The sequence below is a fragment of the Pollicipes pollicipes genome, unplaced genomic scaffold (genome assembly GCF_011947565.3).
Source record: "Pollicipes pollicipes isolate AB1234 unplaced genomic scaffold, Ppol_2.1 Scaffold_6686;HRSCAF=7923_pilon_pilon_pilon, whole genome shotgun sequence".
In the NCBI taxonomy this organism is placed as follows: Eukaryota; Metazoa; Arthropoda; class Thecostraca; order Pollicipedomorpha; family Pollicipedidae; genus Pollicipes; species Pollicipes pollicipes.
The window spans coordinates 38,945,707-38,969,346 of NW_023596921.1; the positions used below are offsets into that span (position 1 = coordinate 38,945,707).

Consider the following 23,640-nt stretch of genomic DNA (forward strand, 5'->3'; position numbering starts at 1 on the left):
GCCCGCCCCGTCCCACCCCACCACTTCGGCGAACGTCTGACCTCTCGGTCCTACCGGAGTGCCCGCCCCGCCCCAACCCACCACTTCGGCGAAGCGTCTGACCTTCGGTCCCACCGGAGTGCCCGTCCCGTCCCACCCCACCATTTCGGCGAGCGCCTGATCTCCGGTCACGGCGGAGTGCCCGCCCCCCCACCCACCACTTCGGCGAAGCGCCTGACCTCTCGGTCCCACCGGAGTGCCCGCCCGTCCCCACCCCACCACTTCGGCGAAGCGCCTGATCTCGGTGACGGCGGAGTGCCCGCCCCCGTCCCACTCCACCACTCGCGTGCCCGGAGCGATCGGACGGCCGCGCGACCCCACCGCAAAACCCGTCCGTTCTCGCGGCACAGTTGCCCCGCCACGCCGCGCTGGCGGCCGCCGTAGCTGTTCACGGGAGAGGAGGCACGGGAGGCGACGACCCAGTGTCAGCGCCCGACCTGCTGGGGCGGCAAGCCGGACATCAGAGGAGAAGGGCGACGGCGGGAGGGCTGCTGTGCATTCGCGGCGCCACTGATATGTTCAACAAAAAATTAACTAAATCAAGTGTTCAATGAGCGGACCAGCTGATCGCTTTACAATCTTGAATACGCCTACCACACCGTCAAGGCGAGCAGGAGGAGAGACAATGCGCCAACTATATTCCACATTTTCTTGATTACACTACGCTCTGATCTCACGGCACTGTGAGCACGGCGCTGTGAACACGGCGGCCTCGCGCTTAGCGGCCGATGGCGTTGTGACGTCACACATGTTGCGGAAGGCGACTAAGGCTGACGACCAGCAGAGCTTGCTGGCTTGCAAAACAATCGTCCACCAGACGGGCAGAATATGACGTCAGACTGGGCCGTCAGGTGGGCATAACGTGACGTCAGCCGGGGCCGACATGGACAGCAGTCTGCTCGCGGCCGGCTGTGATGGACTCGTGGGTGTGTGTGGAATGTGGCGTTTGCCATCGTTTTGCAGGGTTTTTTATTATGAGGTGCAGGTGTAGGCAGTTTTTTCTCGCATGCATCAGTTATTGTATTGAAGAGTTAAAAGGGACCGAGAAGTAGCAGAATCTTCATTTCATGCCACAAAATATATCGCGTTGTTGTTACCCCGTCTTCCCGGACGAGGCAAACGTCAAAATAGCCGAAGGTGCCAACAAAAACGTCATGTAATCTATAGCAGAGTGAGCACGCCAACTACTGAACTGCTTCTGTCACATCTTGAACTAGACCTATATTGTTTTCCTGTTCAAATTGCAATTCTCATGTACCCATCTTCCTTACTTTCAGAGTTTTCAGAGCTTACTCCGACTGCAGAGAAATCCCGTTAATGCTTCTTGTTAACTTCTGGAAGTATGTGGGCGTCTTACTCCTCCCTCAGACATCTTTGCCTAAAGCGGATGGGATCAGTATACTCTCGCATACAACTCGAAACTACTACTGAGCAAGAGCAAGGCATGCGATTACTTTAAACAAAGCTTGCAAATGGCTAGAGCTCCCATGGTTATTTACACTTTCCATTGGGTACCGCTTCCGCACAGAATTGGAAAGCGCAAATAAGCCAGCCTGAAAGGGAGCAATCGACATTGGCCGCCAGTTTTGAGGACAAACATAAGCCAAGACAGCTTTGTAGCACACCACACTACGCAGATATGACTGTGTGCACACGGCAAACTCACGCGTGGTGTGTCGCGAGTGCACCGCCGCCCATACAGGCGTGGATGGGAACCTTTTCATCGGCACATGTAATTTGCAAATGCGTGATATGGTCACTGGTATCGCGATCTGTAACAGACATCGCCACCAGGGGTAATACTCTCTGGCGCCAGCCGTTCCTGAACCTGCAGTGTCCAGAAGCTGTGTGCGGCCTGGGACGGCCGCGAGACGGGCTGCCACTCTCCAGACGATCAGATCCGCTCCGAGCGACCTCCTCCGCCCCTCAGACGGCGCCAGCCCATCTCCTCCCGCTCCCTCAGGAGCCCCGCCCTCCGCCCGCGTCCTCCGGCCGTCATCCAGCGTCCTTACGGCACGGATCCGGCCTGCATTGGCGGCGGCAACCGTGCGCTTTCGCAACGCTGCCGGCGTCGTCGCGTGCCCGCCGCCCCGGCGACCTGGGGAAGACGGCCACTTAGTAAAGCCGCCGGATAAAGATAGCGCCGTCCCTGTCACAACAGCAAATGCGTCTCCGCACGGAGTGGCAGTTTTTGCTCGGCCGTTTTGTGGCGCCGCCGCCGTGCGGAGCGGCGCGCAGCACGGCCAGCTGGCGGGCCGCGGAGCCGGCCGAGGCGGGCCTGGCAACCGTGCGGCCCGGCTCACGGACCGTTGGCGAACAAACGGGGCCCACGTCACGAATCAGCCGTCGCTGTCTTGGAATCTATAGCGAGCCGTGCAGGCGGACCTGTGCTCGCTGATGAACGGCGCGATCGGCGCCATCGACCGTGGAGCGCTGGTTGGTGTTGACGATGATTGGTTTGCTGGCCGTGCTTTGGTGCGGGGGTGCCGGTGCGCTCCCTTTTGGGTTGGCGAAGACGTCGCTGGGTCGTCGAGCCGAGGTCACGACACGGTGACATGCATGTGAGCCCTTCCCAGTCAGGTGCAATTTCCTGAATGGTTCATCATTCCAGTGAAGCAATCAGTGAGCTGTGATGGACAAGGCTGTCATGGGACCCGCTGACATCCATTTTGCAACCCCACTCTGCGCCGACGCGTATTGTTGCATTCAGCTGGCGCAAAGCGGACCCACCCGGACGCGAAATGGTTACCGACCCCTGGCAGGGACGAGATGGGTTGTCGCGCTTCGTGTTTTTGTGGGTGCAGATGGCATATTTTTTGCCCGTCTGTCTTCGTCGGGCGCATATCGTGGGTTGCAGTGGGGGCGCTCGTCGGGTAGAAAGCCCGGCCGACCGGCGGTATGCATACAGATGCGACATTGGCCGCGCCTGCGACGCGCGGCGGCGGCGGGTTTCTCCTGGCTTAATCCGGCCTCGCCTAGCCAGTCCCAGGAGCGGTCGCCGTCGGCCGTCCGCGAGTTGCTGGCGTGACTTGGAGGCAAACGCGCGCCTGTGGGTCGGTGGCATTTCACGGGGCGAGATGTCGGTGCGAGTGGCTTCCGTTTCCGCTTGTGCCTTGGCGTGCTTTGGGCATGCATGAGTAATGCGCCAAGCCTGGCGAAATGACTTCCTTTTTGTAAAAGTTTGAAGCGGTAAACCGGAAAATGTCTGCGGATTATCACGCTTGTATCAGTGGTTATCTTCAGCTATTTGAGGTTTCACAGCGCTACACCGATATATTTGTTGGGACAGGGCGGGGAAAGGGCATCAGGGTATGGCCCTCCTCCTGCCGCTTGGGACCGACGATCAACGGCGTCAAGGGATGGCTGGAGGTTGTATAACGGGACGCCGGCGCACAGGGCCAAGGCCCCCCTGAGTGTCCGAATGTCAGAGCCCCTTACGTGCCCCTCGGGATAATAAGGGTCCCATGCCGTTCAGACTACCACGCCGAACAGTCGGCCTCGTGCGGCGGGGGACCTGTTCAGCGGTGGCAGGGGTGGGACCTTGAATGTCACAGCACCTCATGCGTTAGACGTGTCAGAAAGGGCCCTATGTCGATCCGGGACCAACTGCTGCGGCCAGAGCATCCCCTTAGTCAACGAGAGCATGGATATTTTGTGTATTCCTCTGAGGGTCTTTGGATCGATCAGGGACTTCTTGCCCCGTGTCGTCAGAATGGGTGTTGGCTATAGAAATAGTAGATACCACGGTTTTGAAAAAAAACCCTTCAACCCCTGAGTGGGAAAGACAATGGGCCACTACTGTTCTACACACAGGACCCGTAGTCGGAAAAGATAGGGGCCTCCTCAGCGTCCAATCAATGTGCCCCTCACTGTGCCCCTCATCGGCATAACTGGGTAAAGAAACGAGGACGACTGGAGCCATCTGGAAATAAAATGAGAGAAATCCGGTAATTGATCGTAGGGGGGGGGGGGGGGGGGGTTACCGGGCGCCCCTCCATCAAACACTGCGCCCCCCTACCAAGAATCTGGCTTTGCTTCTGTTCTGTCCTGGGTTGTCCTGGGCTGGGACTTTTCATTCTTATCTGACATGTGATTGGTCTGTTATCGCTTTCCGCCTGATGTCTAATTGGTCCGTTCGCGCATGTGGACAGCGGCGTGGATTCGAGGCCGGCTGTCCTCCCAGGCTAGTCTTCTGTTCCTTGATGACTTTCCCTCGGTTTCCGGGATAGATATCTGTCGTCTCTTCGCTTCTAATGAGGCCATCAAGCAAATTGTTGTGCTACGAAACTGCTGTACCTACCGAAGTACTACATATATGAGATGCAACCATTACTGATTCCAACAATTAAGCTCAGCGAACGCGTAAACGACGCTTTTAGTCCATCACTGTATTCTACCCAGGTAGCAGTCGAATCGAGCACCCACAAATCTCCTGAGAACGGGATCAACCGATACTGAAAGAGAATCTTCTTTGCCAGGGTCGCTCGGCCATACACGTGCCGGAGCCATGCCACTGGTTGCCAAATCTGGTGAGCGCTGGTCACAACCATCTGGGCGGCACTCCCATTCGCAATGGCTGGTGACCTCCAGCCACCAGCAGGCACCAATTTCCAGTCACAAACCTAAGGTCACGGCCGGCCCGACCGCCGCAGCCTGCGCTGGGCGCAGGTCACGTCTGACTGGCGACGTCCGTCGGTGGTGGGTCATGCCCTCGGACGGGGCGCGGCGGCCAGCGGCGGCTAGCGGCAGCCAGGGGCGGCCGACCTGCCGACGGCCCGGGACGAGAGACGGATGCGCCCCTGACCTGGACAGGTGCCGCGCCGCCGCCGGACGGAGATGTGGGGCGGGTCTGGGCCGCGTCCGTATCCGGCCTGCCGCTCTCACTACCGGCCGAAGATCCGCTACCGGCGCCGCGCGGCGGCGCTGCGGCGGCCCAGCTCTCCCCTGCCCGCCCCGCCGCCCGACAGGTCGGGCTCAGCGTGACTCAGCCTCTTACGGCCAGCCGCGGAGGGTCGGTCACCCGGAGGACAGGGCCGGGACCGGGGCTGCTCAGCCTTCTGCGCCGACTGACGACCCGGCGCCTGGAGCTGGGGGCGCGGCTGCTGGGCTGAGGGTTCAACGTCCGAGACTGAGAATCGGGTGCCCAGGCTGAGGTCCCGACGCCTGGGATGTGGGGTCGTCCCAACCATGACGTGAGGGTCGGTACTGGTGCAGCTCGACTGCCTCATAACCAGCCACCGTGGGTCCAGCAATGAGGCCGTGAGATTGTACCAGATCAGCCCGGCAACCGAATGGCCATTGGACGGGCCAACTGCCCGCCTCTTGACGACTGTCCGAACGCCTGCGTGCCTTCCAGGCGGAACGCTCGCTTGCCGCCCCGCCAGGCGACCGCCGGAGCTCACCGGCTATGAGGAACGATCGGGCACGGACGCGAGCGTCACGCGAGCGTCACGCGAAGCTGACGTCCGCTGAGAGACCCGCGGAATGCTTAAAATGCTGTCTAGTGTCACTGCCGTCACAATTTGTGGTCTTCTCTGGAACGTTTCTGATTGTTGGCGGTCTATGTGGCTTGGTGTTCGGCGGGTCTGAACAGCCCGGGTGTGTCGCATGCTCTTTGCGCCGTGGACACGGAGCACAGAAAAACACAGTCTGTGTACGACGTACCTTGAATGGATACGATTGGCACGCTTCATGGCCGGTGGTGCCCATGTGGGCATAGCATACGCTTGGGATGCAAAACACGTTCCATACCCAGCGGGACCATGTGGACACGGGAGATCCAGCAGATTCTTCCCGTGCTCAGTGGAATCGCGTGCACAACGCGGCGCGCGCCGTCACGCACCCTTTAATGGAGCGCCAGCGACAGCGTTGAAACTATTACCGCTCGAAGCCATGGCGCAACCGGGGTTCGAACTTGAACGGATATGGATCTGGATTTTAGATGAATCTGTTGAGTGTGGCAGGATGTGCTTTGGGCGAGGGTGGAGAGCTGTGTGTTGAATCGGAGAAGTAAATTGTGGCAGTATGCGAGTGGCGAACGGTGTTTTGTGTGAGAGTGGAAAGTCGCGATAAAAGGGCGAAAGAAGAATGGCAAAATGGGGTGTCCTGGGTTGACGACTCTCAGCTTTTAAAGACATGTTTTACATAATATATTCTTTCGTGATCATGGACATGGCTTGAAGCTTAAATTCAGCCAATGCTTCCTTGACACCATCGTTTAGCTAGCATCTCATGGTAGGTTGAAGCTCGATTATTGTCAAAATGAAATTTCATATTTCACAGTCTGGTTGGTAGACAGTGAGGGTAGCTGAGACAGGGCCTCACAGTACACTCCGGAAGTCCCAACCACGAGGGAACCGTCGGCGCTCCCCGCTCGACCATTACTCCCCTTCATCCCGCGCCCGACGCAACCCGCGTGATCCCGTCCCGCGCTCTGTTCGCCCCGTACACACGGTGACCGCCGCTCACCCCCGGCCGGGGCTGACCTCTGCTCTGTTCGCCCCGTGTACACGGTGATCATCGCCCGACCCCGACCGCGGCCGACCTCTGCTCTACTCTGGTTGCAGTGGGGGCCGGCTCTGCGGGAGCCGTGGTGGCGAACCGGCTGACGGAGAACCCGGCGCACAAGGTGCTGCTGCTGGAGGCGGGCGGCGACGAGACCGAAGTATCGGACGTGCCCGCGCTCGCTGGCTACCTGCAGCTCAGCAAGCTGGACTGGCAGTACAAGACGGAGCCGCAGCCCAGCGCCTGCCTCGCCTACATCGGACACGTGAGTTTGGTGCCATGGAGTGGGAGTGGGGAGCCGTGTGTGGGGTGGGAGTGGGGAGCCGTGTGTTGGGCGGGAGTGGGAATCCGTTCGTTGGGTGGCTGTGAGGAGCCGTGCGCTCATCTACCCCTATCTTCTCATTTTCGCTGTACCCTGCGTTCTCTCGACGCCCCGTTTATCTAGGGCAAGCTGCATGCACCGGCCATGCGTGAGCCTTTAGTGGTCCCCTGATGCATCCCCGTCCGAGCGCCGAGCACATACACGGTACAGAGGTCCCTGTGCGAGCTCAGACTCGGCGGATGGATTTTCCTATGGACGTAGTTTCACCCCAGCGTTATCCACTCCCCTTCATTCCATACCCCAGAAATGGTCATTACTGGCCGAAAGTGCTCTAATCGAAGCCAGCCTGAGGCCACCTGCTGGATGAAGCTGGTAAGCTGTGTATTAGTTAAGAGTGGTGACGGGACGTGTGACAAGGTGCTCATCATGCTCTGGAAGTCCAAAGGCTTTTAACAAATGCGCCGGCATTTTGTAGCTCTTTATGGACGCGGCCGGTGAGTGCATTTTGATTGCTCAACGGGGAAAAGCACAAGTTAAAGACTGGAAGATTTGAGACTGGGCAACGGGCAGCTGTAGCGGAACACATGTCGCAGAACGTCACTGACCAGCACAGTCATATGAGCGTGCACTTCGTTACTAGCTTAAGATCGTTGCCCAAATTTATTTGAAAGACTATGCGATTACCGAAACGTGACCAAGCGTCTTTCGTAAAACAGCTGACATCAACCATTTGAAACCGGGTTAGCCTTTTGCTCGTCTTCTCATCGAAGAAAATCATCACCACCAGACCATTCAGTTCATGTGTCATGTGGGTATCGCGCTTGTCACATCTTTCGATTGAATTGGTTGGCTTGGTCCACATACTCTGCCAACATGAACGCAGATGTTCATTCGCCTAATCGAGAAGCTGTATTTGTCCGTTATTTGCTGATTAAAAACCGACGACAGCTGGTACCCATTGTCAAGCTGAGGCCGGGATGTGGCTGCAGTCGACATCTGGTCGGAAACACGGCGTAGCCAGGCATGCGACACAGACCATGGCTCCCATTTCAACGCCCTTGCTTTAATACTTATGTCTAGACCGGCCAACTTTTGATGGTTTTGAGACAAGCTCCAGCTAGTGCTCGGTTCTGTTATAGACTCCAGACTTCGCGCTGCCCTAGTTCAGGTTGTCTGTGGCGACTTGAGCCGCGCCAGCCGAGTGTAACGCCTCTTTAGAAGGCGTGGGATGCCGGCTAGGACTTTAGCTCACACTCTGGCCCGCCGCAGTGTGCCGAATTTTTGCGACAGGCGGCTGTTCTGTGGCAGCTGGTATCAGCAGTGAACACGGTGTGGTCTTCCATATCCCCTATGAGCCCGGCTAAACCATTACATCTCCAGCTGCATGCTGTACGACAATCCTGATGTTCGATGTGACATTGGATACTGTATGTACGTGATATATGATATATGATACGTGATATATGTAGTCTGTATGTAGTATGTAGCATGGGATATATGTATATAGACGCCGAGCGCATCTTGACCCGATCATTTCCAAATAATTCCCAAATTCGTGTAAATGGCTCGCCATTCGCCATACCGGTGTCAAAAAGCTCGTTGACAAGAATTGGTAGAGATGGGTCCACGATCGATACGAACACCGAAGTAGGCTGTGCGGGACCGACTCCCGATATAAGGTTCGTTTTAAATGCTGCATGTAACCAATGGCGCGTGTAAGGCTGAGCCCTCCGCATTGCACGAACCGTTGCGCGCCATATTCATGGCGCCGCACTCCGAGCCACCTGGAAGTAGGGCGGCCGTGCGCGCCAGGAGACAAAACCGGCTCCGACACTGCCCGTGAAAGCTCATTTGGCGATGCCGACTGCGAACCGGGCGTGACGATATTTATTGGCTGATCAAAATGGACACCAGCGCGTCCCCGCCGAACCCGTGAGTCCTAGATGCATACTACACTCCTTTCACGCCAGCCATCTTCAACACGCCAGGCGTCTGAGCCTGTTCGCTGCAGGCTCGCTGATCAGCATATCTGATGGTGAGCACATTCCGACATGAGCGACGTGGGTGTCATGGGCAAGCGGGTCACGAGGGCAGTTATAATGTGCACGGGCGAGAGCTCCGATATAGGCCCGTGTCTCCCAGGCCTGGCAGCGGTAAGCCGTGCCAGGCCTGGGACAACTGCCAAGCGGGGTCTCTAAACCGCGCAGCCGTCCCTCTGATCACCACGACTGAGCCACTTTGTACCGCGACGCTCCGGGTCCCCGAGCCATGGCGCCGCTGCCACCCGGAACTTGCGGCGCCTCTTGGGGCCCGAATGGTACCCAGACCTGCCCGGGTCACTCGCAGCCTCCGGTCAGCTCCTGTGATCTGTATGCCCATAGCCGAGGCTGCGGAGTCTGTGACCTGACCTCGTTCTGTGTCACTGCTGGACATTACCGACCGCTGCTAGTCACTCTTGATCACTGCTGGTCAGGGTTTCCTCAACGCCTGATCACTAGTGGTTAGCATCTCCTCACATTCTGGTTGCGGCTGGTCACCGCTGGTCATTCTCGATCACTGCTGATAAGTGTCTACTAATTATCCTGGCACTGCTGCTGACTGCTGATGACGATCTGCCCATTCCCCGGTCCGTGCCGGTGGCTGGCTGTGCCCAGTGGCGTCTCCAGCTGGTGGCTTCCACCCCGCTCGGCGCCGCTCGCGTGCCGCGCCGCAGTGACCCAGGGTGACCTCGGTGCCGGCCGGGGTGGTGACGTCAGGCGCGAGCTGGCCCGGCCGCACGCAGTGACCGAGGCTCACAGGAGCTGCACCAGGCTCGAGGCGTTGCAGCGCCGGGTGTATCACGAGCCTTGCGTCAGTGTGCAGCGGAGAATGCAGCTCACGAGCTATCTCGGCGATTCGACACTATCACGAGCCCGTGTTCGAGCGTTCACCGGCGCTGTAGCTATGCTTAGCAGGAAACGGATCGTGATCACATGCGGTATTCAGTGCGTGGATAATAGATATTGTGACTGAGCTCGCGCACACCTCTGGCGCACTGTGATTGGTGTCAAACTAAAACGGCCACGAGCTCTGCGAATAATTATGGCATGTCTTGTGGCTCGAGTCATTATGGGGTTGTGAAGACAGTAAGTGTGAACGCCCCGTACGAGCCCGAACTACCTATTCATGGTCTGGACGGGACATTACACGGTACTTTTCTAGCTTCCCACGTGATTCTGGGCGGTAGAGCGACCGCCAGGTACCAACAATGGCCATTGGCAACACTTTCGAGTGCACACGTCACTCCAGCCCGTGTAGTCACGTCTCAGGTATGGTCATGATTGCGCATACCGCAGCGAGTGTCGGCCAGCCAAGGTATTTTGCGAGACGCATGCCTGGTTCACCGTCAACAGCTTTGAGTGCAATATTTGGACGAGGTGTGTAGCCTGAGATACATTGAACCCCTTCTGATTTATGGATTTATGAGCGCCATGAGATTACCTAATTGCAACTAACTAGTGGCTCTGCTATGAGCCTGCGTCTTACGTCCACTGTCACGCGCCGGAGCCCGAGGACAACGCTGGGCGACATGCGGTGAATTTGGACAAGCGGTAAGACTCAAGGCATCGCTGCATATCTGTCCATAAAGCATGACGCTGCCGAGTGTTACAGTAAGAACGGCTTCGTAACTTGGACGTCCCGTTCCAGCGCTGCAACTGGCCACGCGGCAAGGTGATGGGAGGCTCGTCAGTGCTGAACTACATGCTGTACGTGAGGGGGAACCGCAAGGACTACGAACAGTGGTACAACAACGGCAACTACGGCTGGGACTTCGAGACCGTCCTGCACTACTTCAAGAAGTCGGAGGACAATAGGAACCCATACCTCGCCAGAAATAGTAAGCCCTAAATGACTTTCTACGGGTACAATACGTCATACACCGGTCCGTGCCGCCGCAGGCGCCTTAGGGTTCTAAGTGACAAACAGCAGACACGGAAGAGGAATTAAAGCGAGAGAGTATTGCATGAGTGCTCAGTTTCACTGGAACAAGCCTTGCCATTGTCAACAAAGATGAATGATGCCAGTGGGAATCGGAGAGTGAGAGTCAATAACCGCGGACAATAACAGGAAACTGCCCCAATAATTTATCTTCTAATCGGGCTATTTCGCGACGCACAAACCGCTAGGAAGCGCCCAATCGTGTGCGACGCGCATCGTCCCACGGCGTTCCAGCTTGATGCGTTCTGAACGCAGCCTTAAATATTGTTTGCTGCTCTTGTGGGGAAAACACGTGTGTCTCCTAGGCTCAGCGTGCTACCACCATGAGAGCGACTATCTGGCCGCGTTTCCCCCTGCGGTTTTGCAGCGAATTTGTCAGCCTGCTTCTCAGCTACAACTTCTCCCGTGCCTTTAGGCAGCGTAGCTTTCCTTTACTTGGTCCAGCCACTCGTTGCTGGTGTCTGACTGGATCAGTATGTGTTTGCCCTTTTTTAAATCAGAGCTCATTTCTAACCTCCCAGTCTTAGACGAGGCGATGGCGTTTGCCAACACAGATCAAGCACCCGCTCATGAATGGCTTGGCAGTTGCAACCGCTTTTGTTCCCATGAAGTTTTCAAAGAGTCGATGTGTCTCCTGTCCACCAGCGAAGTCCGGCTTCCCTGTTTAAAGAGTGCCTAAGTCTCTGTTCATTGCTGGGTGTACTCCCCGGCGTCCGATGCTGTATGTCTCCCCTGCGCCTCACTCTGCCGTCCCACTACGCGCAGAGCGCTTCCACTCCACGGGCGGCTACCTGACCGTGCAGGAAGCACCCTGGCGAACGCCGCTCGCCACCGCCTTCGTCTCGGCCGGCATCGAGATGGGATACGAGAACGTGGACTTCAACGCCCAGCAGCAGACCGGTGGGTGCTCCGTTCGCCGCCCTCACGAGACGTGGTGCTGCCTCCGCAGCCTCGGGGCGGCGCTGGAGGTGCGGCAACAACTCAGAAGACCCCGAAAGAGGTCACGCCGATCGCACTGTTCACGGCACACCGCTCGTAGCGACCGCTGGCGGCCGTCCGTTCCCATGCTTTCTATGGCTCGCAACTTCGTGACATTGCAGTTCCGGGCGACGGGCTTTGCGTCCTTTCAAAAGTGCCGTTTTTCTGCTGTTCATGTCCGCGGGCTGTCACTCGCTGCTCGGAGTGTCCCCCTCCCCTAACCCCCCCCCCCGCCATGCCCAAGTTCGCCATGGGAGCGCCCCTCCCACACCCCGTGGGAGCAACGCTCGATCGCACACCGTGGGAGTGATACCCGGTAGCGCGCCGTGGGAGCATTCCCCCACTTAGACCCCGTCCGCGTCGACCCACTGTGCCGGTCCCAATTCGCCGCAAACACCAGACACCATCCCGAAATAGGTCGGCTCCATGGGTCGGCAATTCGCCAGCCGCTGCACCGGAACGGACCACCAAAAACATCTCGGCTGTTTTGCCTGTTTTTGCTGACGGGGGCCGCGGGCCACCCGGCGCCGGCCGGGAACGCTGCGGTCGGGGTGCGCGGGCGGCACGCGCGTCCGGCGGCGCCTGGCGCCGCAGACAGCGGCCAGTTTCTCCCCGCGCCAGCTGGTGCCGTCTGGAGCACTGGGCCGCCGTTTCACTTTCCTTGAGCGGACGATGCGTGTGCGCGCGGCGGCGGGGCGCCACAAAAAGCGCGCGCCTCCATTATCGCGCGTTTCACTATCGATGCGCCACCGCCGCGGCTGCGGAGCCCGCCTTTCAGCACGGCCGGATGTGCGGCACTCGGTATTGTTCGGCCATGAGTGGTCTGCTGCAACGCGTGCTTTCTCGCAGCCGCTTCACGGCCTTTTAGAGGCGCTTGTTACTCGTTAACAACCAAAGCCGTACACGTAGTTAACGAGGACGAGCGGTGTCTCTTTGACGCGAAAGAAGAGATACCTAGCTGATGTGCGAATTTTCGAGCTCGCTGAGCACATCACCTAGGTCGAGTAGGCACTTAAAGCTGAAGCAAATGTGAAACGTGCTGCTTTGCAGACGGGACGTTTCCAAATAGCCAGCATGATACCAACACATGGACTTGGCTGACTTGGGATGTCAGGTGGTAGAATCAATACAGTCCACTGTGTCGCTGTGTGAAGTCTATACGATTCACTGTGCCGCTCGTATGCTCTTTCTTTTCGCCCGCCTGCTCTTTCTTTTTTTCAGAAAGAGCAGAGCTACACTTATGTTTCAGACAAGATCTGTCCGACCGAACAGCAGAAAACCGATGCAATTCCGAGGTTTATCAGAGCTGTGTCTCCGCAATCAGCGTTCCGTGACTAGCTCCCCGGTACAGTAGTTTAAACCTCGCCGCACGCATCACGATGAATTTATGGGGTCACTTCCGGCTAAAGAGTGCGCATTCCTCGGCCGCCTGGGTCGTGACTCAGGGTATGCGCCGGTTTAGGCCCCATCAGCTGCAGTCTGAGCAAGAGCAGCTGCTGCCAGCTGTCCAGCAACCAACGTGAATCGAGCCTTACCCAACGTGCGATATCAGCTGGGGTTCGATGCTAGTTGGCGGGACGTGGTAGTTGTCTTTCCCGCCGTGCAATTCTACTTTTCACTGAAAGTGCATTACCAGGGCGGATAGAAACCTGCCATCAGAGCATCCGGCGGCATAGCAGAGCTACCGGAGGGTTTCTCCTATGGATCGCGATGAGTGACACGACGGCTCGAAAAGTCTGAAAAGCCCGGTGGCGTTCAATGCGCGTTGGAACGCCTTGGTAACGCATGCCTCGGCATTCGGCCGAAGCCAGTGGAAGATGGCTTTATAACGCCTCTGCGGTATTTTTATGGTCTCGTAATGCGCTGGTTCAGACCGTGGAGTGCCGGTCGCTGTGCCGCCACACATTTAAACGAGCTGCGAACCGTGCTCACTTTCTGTGCGTCCGAACTACCGTAGCGGCTTAGACCCTGTGGTTTCGCTTTCGTCGGCTTCTCTCGTCAGCTCAAGTTCAGTGCGTATGCGTTCCGACCCGCCACACGCCCAACGCTGGAACGACGACTGAGAGGACGCAGCTCGACGTTAGTCCAGGCTGAGGGCACCCAGCTCGATCTCAGTCTGCGGGGCTCACGCCGCTACGGCATCTGGCTGAGTTAATGGAAGACGTTGGCTGGGCTGATTTCGCCCCGAATGCAGTGCACCGGAGCGCATCGGAGTCGTGCTGCAGCCCGAACACGACATTTCTGATTCGGTTTGTGAAGAAACTCGATAAGTGAGTTATGCCGTGCTGCAGCGAAGATCGCGGGAGACAATGTCGTACCAACATCGGTCTGACGCTGTGCCGTGTTCACTAATATTCATAGCTCTCGCGCGGGGGCTAACAGCATCTCCATGCCGTCACGGTCCAATGGTTTTACGGCCAGCTTAACTGCGTAGGGTAGTGTCTGACGACACTTTTGGACCGAAATACAATTTACCGTGCATATCCGGACGTACCACTAGGGTAGTCGTTCCATCGACTTGACCAACCGGTCCTCGGGCCGACTAGATCTGAGTAGGGCAGGAGTCGTCCTCCGTAGCTTAAGAGTGGTCCTCTGCAGCCAAAGATCGCTGAAAGGAATGGCAGGTCGGAAGTGATCGCCTTCACGTCAGCTAGGCGCCCGTGAGGTCAGCAGCAGCCGCGCCTGACGAGCAGTGAGGCGGCAGCGGCCCCCGCCTGACCAGCAATGTCCCTTTTGAGGTCAGCAGCGGCCCCCGCCTGACCGGCAGTGTCCCCCGTGAGGTCAGCAGGGGCCCCACCTGACCAGCAGCAGCCCGCACCTGACCAGCAGTGTTTCCCGTGAGGTCGGCAGCGGCTCCCGCCTGACCAGTAGTGTCTCCCATGAGGTCAGCAGGGCTCCCACCAGACCAGCGCCGCCCCGCGACCGGTCCGCCAGGCCCCACCAGGTCAAAACGGGCCGGCGGGCCGGCGCCGCCGGCGGCCGGTGGACCGGACGGCCTGGCGTCCGGGCCGGTTCCGGTTGAGCGCGCTAGGCGCCGCTTCCACGCGCCGGCCGGCGACACTGCCCCTGGCTGACGCAAGTCGCCGAGCTTGCGTCAGCCCGACGCCCGTCATATCGCCCTAATTGGCCCCGCCGTGGGAGTGACCGACTGGTCAGCTGCCAGCGACGCCTTCTTCACTTGGTCTTGGCCAGTGTCCGCGTTCCGCTGGCACTTTGAGTCGTGTCGGCGGTCGCGGGAGAGGAATAATGGTCGTGTTAATGAGCTCTGGGAGGATAATGAGCAGGGCAGAGTCCCTGACGTGCGCCTCGGGGGAATAGTTGTGGTGGCGTTGAATGGGACTGTATGGACAATAGTTTCTGTCAGATCGGTTCGATTCGGTGCCATGATCTTCAAATGTTTCCGACACAGTGGCATCTGCGAACCACGTGCCTTGCACACTTCGGTCTGTCAGCGCATCGAATGGAGGATAAAATGGGCATGGAAAGGGGCACAGAGGACTGTGGAGGGAGAAGAAAGTGGTTACCCACAGCCCTTGAAAAGTCATTGGAGCAGTTAAGACTCTCCTGTCCCACGCAACCTTAACCAAATACGCCGGGTGTTTCAAGACACAAATGTCAAGACGCCGTCACGATGCGTTCATTAACGGCGTTTCCTCTGCAGGCTTCATGATACCGCAAGGCACAATACGAAGAGGCTCCAGATGTAGCACGTCTAAGGCATTTATCCGACCGGTGCGACTCCGGAAAAACCTCCACACGGCAATGCATTGTCACGTGACAAAGGTGAGATTCCATTGACGGAGGCACGTGGAAAGAGTCGCTGAGAATTGGGGTCGCCTTCACCCGTGCTTTACTACTGAGCATTGTGCGTGCCCGGAATGTTCTGAATGCTCGGCAGCTCATCACCAGGCTACTGGTGTCGTTTTCTTTTGTTGAACGACTTTCCTCCATTTGTCGACCACGCACTCAATGCATACCGAAAGTGACAGCCTCAATTCTATCATAACGTAATGCATCTGTGAACTGTAAATCATGCAGGCACGCCTGTCTGCCCAGTGAACGTTAGGGCTAGGGACATCCACTCGTCCGCCCCATAACCTCGATGACTCGCAACACCGGCCGTGGAAGAATGCGGCGCAAATGGCCGAGGAGTTGACGAGGTCCTAAAACCACACACATGCGATGGTTCCCAGTTTCAGCGCGTCTTTCCCCCAGTCCCCACCCTGCAACAAATATGGAAGCTAACGTGCTCCGCTCCTGGCACGGCACTGCCTGGTGAGAAATGCGCGCTGCAACATCATCCGCAGCCTACTTTCATGCAAGCCATGGCAGCGTCTGAAGCGGCGGTGCTCGTTACCTCGCTGATGAGCACGCCTCTGTCCCACGTTCTGCTTGTCTCACGCCTCTGTTCCACACCACAGACATTCCTGTATCATGTCGTGCGACTGAGCGCTACGAGACGACACTCCGCGGGAAACCCACGGAACGCCTCCAAAGTCCAGCCGCGCAAACTGCTTCCGGAAGCTCGCAACCCCCCCCCCCCCCCACGCGCCATCGCAATGCCAGCGCGTCGCGCCAAGCCGTGCTGGCGCGCCCGCTTTCCCTCCCTCCTGCAGCTGCCGCGTGCCGCCAGGTCCTGATCGACCCGGACACGAAACGGGCCTACGGCGTGGAGATGGTGCGCCACAAGAAGCGCTACATCCTGTACGCGCGCAAGGAGGTGATCCTGTCGGCAGGCTCACTCAACTCGGCCCAGCTGCTCATGCTCTCGGGCGTCGGACCCGCCTCGCACCTCTACGAACACGGGGTGAGCGGGCCGACCACGACGGCCAGGGGTCAGAGCGGTGCAGCTCTGGGGGCTGGAGCGGGGCGGCCGTTATCGGCACGACGAGAATGGCTTAACACCCCGCCGAGAGCGAGGTGAGAGATATGCGTTCTGGGGCATGGGTGAGTGATGATGCACTATCCGGTACGGCAAACGTTGACAGGCGCTGCACGGTGCAGAGGCGGTCGGGCGGGCCCCGTAACGGTCCATCCTTGTGCAGACTCCACCGGTACTAACGCCCAGGCGAGTGAGCCACTTCGTCAGAGGCCAGGAGCACTTACAGAGGAGTAGCTTCGTCGTCCAAGCCATCTGAAGCTAATATGCAAAACATGGATCCAGCGGATTTATTTTCATGGTTACAAAATTTAGTGCGTTCATTTAGCTGGAAGCTAAGTCACCGCCCTTTGCACAAGTCGGTACAATTGGGACCTAATGGATACCAATTTTCAACGGTCAAATCGGATGCGCAGGAATAAGGCTATGGTTTGTCCGTCAGGGCTATGCAAATAGCCGCTAACTTTTTGTTTCAGAGGCATGTTTGCTTCATCGTCATACACTTATTCGTTTATTTCACCTTTGTGACGCTTTATTCATAAACAGCGTGTTGTTGTAATATAAATAATTAAACACCAGCGTTAAAGGGCCTGTATCCTTGACCTCTATGTGTCTCGCCACATGACCACCTGTGCATGTTGGGAGGCTATTTGAATGCTTAAATACTTGCGACTCTTTTAAAAAATGAAGCTGCGTCTAAAATATTTAACTTGTAGCATCGTTACCAATGATCAATGCCAAATGAAAGAGCTGGGACGGCAGGGCTGTTTTCACTTTCGATCGGCAACGCAAAATCAGATATTCATAGAAAAGTGCTCATTCTTGACATTCGCGACACATGTTTGCAGGATACCAGTGATTTCAAGATCTCCCAGTCGGATACAATCTACAAGACCACATAGGAAACAGGAGGAATAGTTTTCGTGCTAAACAAGCCCATATCTCTTGTTTCAAAGTCGCTACGAAAACATTCCGAGCATCCTCAAATATGCAATGTTCGGCTCAGGTAAGACAAAGCCTCGCGAAGCAGCAAACATCAGACTTACTAGCTTGCCCTGATTTCAAATGCATTCTCTTTCCATATTGCAAGCCTCAAGTTGCCATCCATTTCCCTGTCATCAACGCCGCACACCTCACATTACCCGCCGTTCACCTGTCGGCCGCGGCTGGCGGCAGAGGTCCTCTAACGGTGCTGGGCGGCGTGGAGGGCCTCGGCTTCGTGAAGAGACCAAGTAACGTGAACCAGACGGAGGACTGGCCGGACGTGGAGTTCCACTACGTCAGCGGCACGCCCGCCTCCGATGGCGGCCGGCAGATTCGGAAAATCCAGGGTCTCTCGGACGAGGTGAGGCCGCTAGCGTCTCTGTCTGCCGGCTTCGATTGATTCGTCAATAATGCTCGCTCGATGGACTGGGATAGCGATCTATTAAGGATAGCGCTCCAAAGCGCAGTTTTCATGTGTTGCCGCCTCTCTGTGATTGCTTCAGTATTGCCTGTTGTCTATATCTCCTTTGTTGTTGCACTAGGCGTCATAACAAGGTTACGTCACCAGGGCAGATCCAGAGTGTCGTCAAAAGAGAGGCCACGCTTTCTGTTTGTCCCCTGGACTTCATGTTCGCTCTTCCCACAGAAAGTCCCCAGATTTCGGTCACTCGGTTTCCAACTTTTTCTTTATCGGCAAACTATCTTCCTCTGCGCATCGTGCGCATACGCATCTACATAGTAGGAAGATGCGTATGTACAACGGATGTATTTTGTTCAGAGACTGGTGGATCGTCAACCATTCTAAGTTAGTTATTTTGGAGCCTATGCAAAATGAGTAAAGTTGGCTTCTGAATGCCATGGAAGTCAGGCACAACACGACTCGAATGACTAGTCATCGTTAACTTGAGTATAACCAAACCTGACGAAAGTTGCATTTTGTAGACAGCTGACCTTACAGTGAATGGCTGAAAGTGAATACAGTAACTCGTACACGAAGTCTAAATCGTGATCACTGCAGTGGCAACACATGCCACGGGACGAAATGAAGAGTATTCGTAGACCTTCGACGCTATATACTTTCTGGTAATAAAACAAAGCACCAGCTCGCTGTGTGTGTGTCAAATTTGTTGCGTCATTGCACGGACATAAGCAACCATTGTGCTGCATGGTTTGAGCATCTTTAATTAGCGCGAAAATTACTAAAATTTGAAAGGAGTCATGTGACTACAGCAATGCATGCGTAGGCAATATGGGTTTCACAGCTCACTGTTGTCATTCGACAACCGAGGGCCATTAGATGCACTGCGCCACCAGCACGTACAGCTATGTTACATCCGGAGGTAAACATTCATCGGAATGCGAGACTGCTGCTCCCTGTGGAAACCCCACCAAGAAAAAAATTGTCATTTGGATATCCGGTATTTTTGCATAAATATTGGTTTGCTCACGCCAGTACTCAAGTAAATATTTCACAGGCGCGCGCATTCTTGTCGTGAATACGCCGTGTAACTGTTCTCAAAGATAGGCATCACGTACAATGTTTTCTCGTATCTCAAAAAGGTGATTGATTGTCTGGCACGGAATTGGCATAAGTTTGGTTACCTGTTTATATTTCCATCCGCAGGACATTTAAGTGTAAAGCGTAACTTTAAGTTCAATGAACGATGTTTCTTGCAACACCAAAACGGAACTACTTATTTGCACATCGCGTTTTTTGTAACTGCATCGATTTGGCTCCATATATGTGCACCGGCAAATTTACTTTCACATCGGCCCTGCCCTCATCGTTTGCGCTGGTTCGATCACGGCATTTACATCTGCACTTGTTGTTGCCTTACAAGATATCTATATATCAAGATATGTGTAAGATATGCAGATGTCTTAAACATATCTGCTCAATGACGCTGGATCCTACGGTAGGTATTGCTCAATGTAAAGTGCACATTTATTTTTGACTTTTTGTCAAGAGCTATCCACAGTGCTAAAATAAGAATACCGGCCCAAAGGAGATGACTCCCCCCCCCCCCCTCCCCCACCGGCCTGCGCTGACGTGGGCTCATCTCCAGGATTTTAACAAGGAGATACTCAGACGATGTGGCTAGGGGTGCAGGGAGTCACGACAAGAGGAGGGTACGCCAGATAACAAAGGACCCCCACCGGCGCAAAAGCAGCAGATGCGTGATCGAGCGCGCGCTTAGAAACTTACGTGCATGCGCGGGTCGCATGTTGAGTGCTCTGCCGGTCCAAGCCTGCCATAGTGAGCGCACTCTGTGCCGGCTGCCAGGCCCGGTCATGACCCGCGCGGCGCGCGGCGCGGCCCGGCCGGCCTCTTGCAGGTGTGGCGCGGCTACTTCAAGCCGCTGTCGTATCGCGACGGCTTTTCGATCCTGCTGTGCCTGCTGCGACCGTACAGGCCGCGGTCGCCTGCGGCTCCGCTCCGCCCGGCCGTTCGACAAGCCGCACATCGTCACCAATTCCCCTGCAGGACCCGCGAGACGTTCCGCACGCTGGTGGAAGGTGGCGCTCGCGAGAGCCGGGGGGGTAGCGGGTGGGGTGGGGAGGAAAGGGTGTGATGCTCCCAGCCCCACCGCATGATTTTCCGTCTGTGCTGCCTCCTCTTCGTAGAGGATACTGCATATGTGTAGTTGCGTTGCCGCAGAACTACCGTTTGCGCGTAGAGTTGGCTTAGATTAGTCATATTGGACGCTAGAAATTGTTATGAATCGTGTCTTTTTTAGAGCAGCGTTAACTGCAGGATTAGGCGCCGTAGAGCTTCTGTTTACACGCAGTCTCGTCTCTGGATCAATATTATCTGCACATGAACGTGTTGCAGATGCATGCACATTAGGGTTGTTTCAGAATAACGCGTCTTTGAAAAAAGAACGGGCGCTCAGGGGTCAGTCAGCTTCTCCGGTTCAAGGCGAGTTCATGTGGTGTCATTTTTTAAAATATGCTTGGGGGTGCACAAAAGGTTAAAGTAGGTAGGTTCAAACCATTTTCACTCTGAGCGAAGCTACCATGACGCTATAAAACATCGACTTGAAAGTTGAAACGGAGCCCTTAGCGTTCTCTTACCAAGCTGATTCGACATTTTTAACCATAGCATTTAGCTACTGATGCGCTGAGCGGAAAGAAATTCAAATAAAAGGGTGGGGGCAGCGATGGTTTAAAATGAAAACATTTGGAACTACTTGGAAATGGGTATAAAACGAATCATTGTGTCGAGAGTGGCTCGATGATGCGTTTGCAATGTGGATATAAATGAGATGAAGTTTATTTGATCCTTCTCTAACACCATCTGACTTCACCTTGAGCTTTTTGTCCACTTTTCGACTTCGACCAAGAGACCAGAACTTCCCAAGCCATGGGCAATAAAACTATGTGTCGAACAGACCTTCGTGTTACACAGTTACTCCACCAAATAATTGTCCTGAACACACATCGTAAGTTCTTACGCATTGGAGCGTGTCCGGTGCACGCTTATTAAATTGCTGATCTTCTGCTGGTCGGCTTCTTCCTCTGCAGACGTCACTGCAGCTGACCCTGTTCACCGTCTACACCACCTGCGAAGATCTCAATCACTGCTACGCGACTGATGCAGAATCATTCACACACTGATGCCTACCCAAAAATCCTATTCACCTTCGGTCAAGTAACAAAATTCCTTAATGTCCTTCTCAAAGTCTGCCCCTGTGGCTCAGCTGGTTGGAGCGCCTGCCTTCCGATCCACCCACCCATGGCGCGCTGGGTTCGAGTCGCTTTAGAGCGCTCGCTATTTGCCCTTAACAGGTATGCCCGCGTCCGGTGACAGCGGTCGCGCTGAAGGTCAGTTGACGCCAGAGGGCAGGACGAACCGTGCCGAGCATTGCGGCACGTTAAGCTTTCACCACCAAATTCTGCCGTCGACATGAAATTACGCGTTGACGTGGTAGGGGTCAGAGCTCACGCAACAAGCACTGCTTAGCGTGAGCTCTGATCCCAGAAATTCATCCATTCAAAGGATTCGGATCAAATCTTTAAAAAATAAAAAAAATGTTAGAGGCAAAAACATCGAATCGGCCTGCTAGGAATGCGATGCCAAGGGCTTTGTTTAAAGCGTCTAAGCCGATGTCAATCTCGATTTTTATAGCGCGTTGCTGACCCCCACGGAGCGTAATTGGCTTAAATTTGCCACACTAAGATCTTTGCGCACCCCCTAGGTATGCATGCTTTGACAAAAAATGGTCCTGCTGAACTCGCCTTGAACTGAAAAACCATAGCAGCCCAGAGCACCAATACTTTTCCCAAAATGTGTTACTCTGTGACACCGTAACCTGCATGTTGGTAAGGCGTTAATAACGCCCGTTATTATCGGTAACAACTCAGAGGAGCGAGAAGTCATGATTTGGTAGAGTTCAAACTACAGCCAGTGGTGACATCACGGGATCAGAGACACCTTCACCGATTCTTTCCATCAGGACAAGGATTTTCAACATGTTTCCACATGACCTCCTTTACAGATGCTGCTTTGACGACCTGCCTTGACCCTGCCGCTTTGCCGCTTTGTTTTGAGATTGACAGACCAGCAGCGGCATGTCGGACTGCATGGCCCAGCATGCTCGCGCTTGACCTAGGGGCCATCGCCATCCACGACAGGCTCCCGAGTGGCCTGGACTCCGTTCTCTCAGCGCCCCCCCCCCCTCCAGCTTGACGGCGTGATGACGGCGTGACTCAGGCGTGACGCCGTGACTCGGGCGTGACGGCGTGACTCGGGCAGCTGCCTGCGCCCGACAGTCCCGCGACCCACCCTCCGGCTGCGCCCGGCCCTGCACTAACCAGCTCTGTCTCCCGCTGGCTCAGACGTGGCAGATGTTCAAGCCCATCCTATTCCGGATACGGTGACGATCGTGCCCATGCTGCTGCGGCCCGCCTCCAAGGGCGTGGTGCAGCTGCGCTCCGCAACCGTACGACCCGCCGCTCCTCGTACCCAACTACCTCACGGAGGAGATTGACATTAGGACTATGGTGGAAGGTACTGGATGCTGCAGCGTTACCCTCGCTCGCTGTAACCGCGGTAGAAGGGCACGCCCAGACGTGGGAGTGCGAACACGGCTGGCGGTGAATTTGTATTAGGTAGATGCACGTGTGCAACGCAGGCATGTTTAGGTTTGGGAAATCTTTGAAAGGCGCGCCGTGACCCAACATAGCGTGGCTTATGCTGGTCCATGGCACGCCTGTCGACGGCGGCGGGCGGCGAATATCTTTGATGCGGTGAACTGCTTGGTAATTCCCATCGCAACGGTCACAGCTATTCAGATATTCCACAGTGATAAGCGGGGTGCGTGCGCCTCGTGTTCGCGCGTAAAAATTAGTAGCACTCTTTAGTACCGCGCATACATTGTAGCAAAAAAGGAGTTTTGTGCAGGCATGACTGGGACTTTCAAATGCATAAAACATATGCATTTACCGCCGCGACCACGTTTCGTGAAAGACACATGCTATATAACGGCGATGCATGACTGAGTGATCTCAGTGTGAATCAGATTGCTCGTACCTATTCAGATGCCTTTTTGCCTTTGTCACTTTTGCATGTATACATCACAGTGCATCACATCTGCTACTTGCATGCATGTATCAAATGTAATAGTTTTGGACCACTATAACACCAGAGATCGTTTCGTCTGTGCGCTTGTTAACTCTTTTCTGAGCCTCTAGCTGATATCCCACCCGTCGTGTAGTATGGCTGTTAAAGAAAGCATACGTACGGTACCCTAGTCTTGAAAGATGTATACAATGTGTCAGGTTAATTAACGTAACAGGCTTGCTTATTATGTACAGTAAATCTGTAAGCGCAGTCCATAACCATTGCGTTCTGTGATTGAGTTGCAGTATTTCGTTATGAACCGGTGTGGCTGGGCATCAATCAAGCTTAACGACTTAGTGACGCGTCAATCGCAGTAGGTGAACAGCACCGGTC

The 23,640-nt window shown here is 55.6% G+C and overlaps 1 protein-coding gene across 1 annotated transcript in view; it reads left to right on the plus strand.

Moving 5' to 3' along the window:
* Window positions 1-4,546: 4,546 nt before the first annotated feature.
* LOC119108290 (glucose dehydrogenase [FAD, quinone]-like) overlaps window positions 4,547-23,640 on the plus strand; it is a 25,977-nt gene continuing 6,883 nt past the window's right edge. The window contains 10 exon segments of the mRNA XM_037231865.1: window positions 4,547-4,568; window positions 6,606-6,808; window positions 10,553-10,742; window positions 11,609-11,743; window positions 15,483-15,604; window positions 16,455-16,632; window positions 17,549-17,604; window positions 17,606-17,650; window positions 17,652-17,706; window positions 17,879-18,045. Coding sequence (XP_037087760.1) covers window positions 4,547-4,568; window positions 6,606-6,808; window positions 10,553-10,742; window positions 11,609-11,743; window positions 15,483-15,604; window positions 16,455-16,632; window positions 17,549-17,604; window positions 17,606-17,650; window positions 17,652-17,706; window positions 17,879-18,045 — 1,173 coding nt within the window.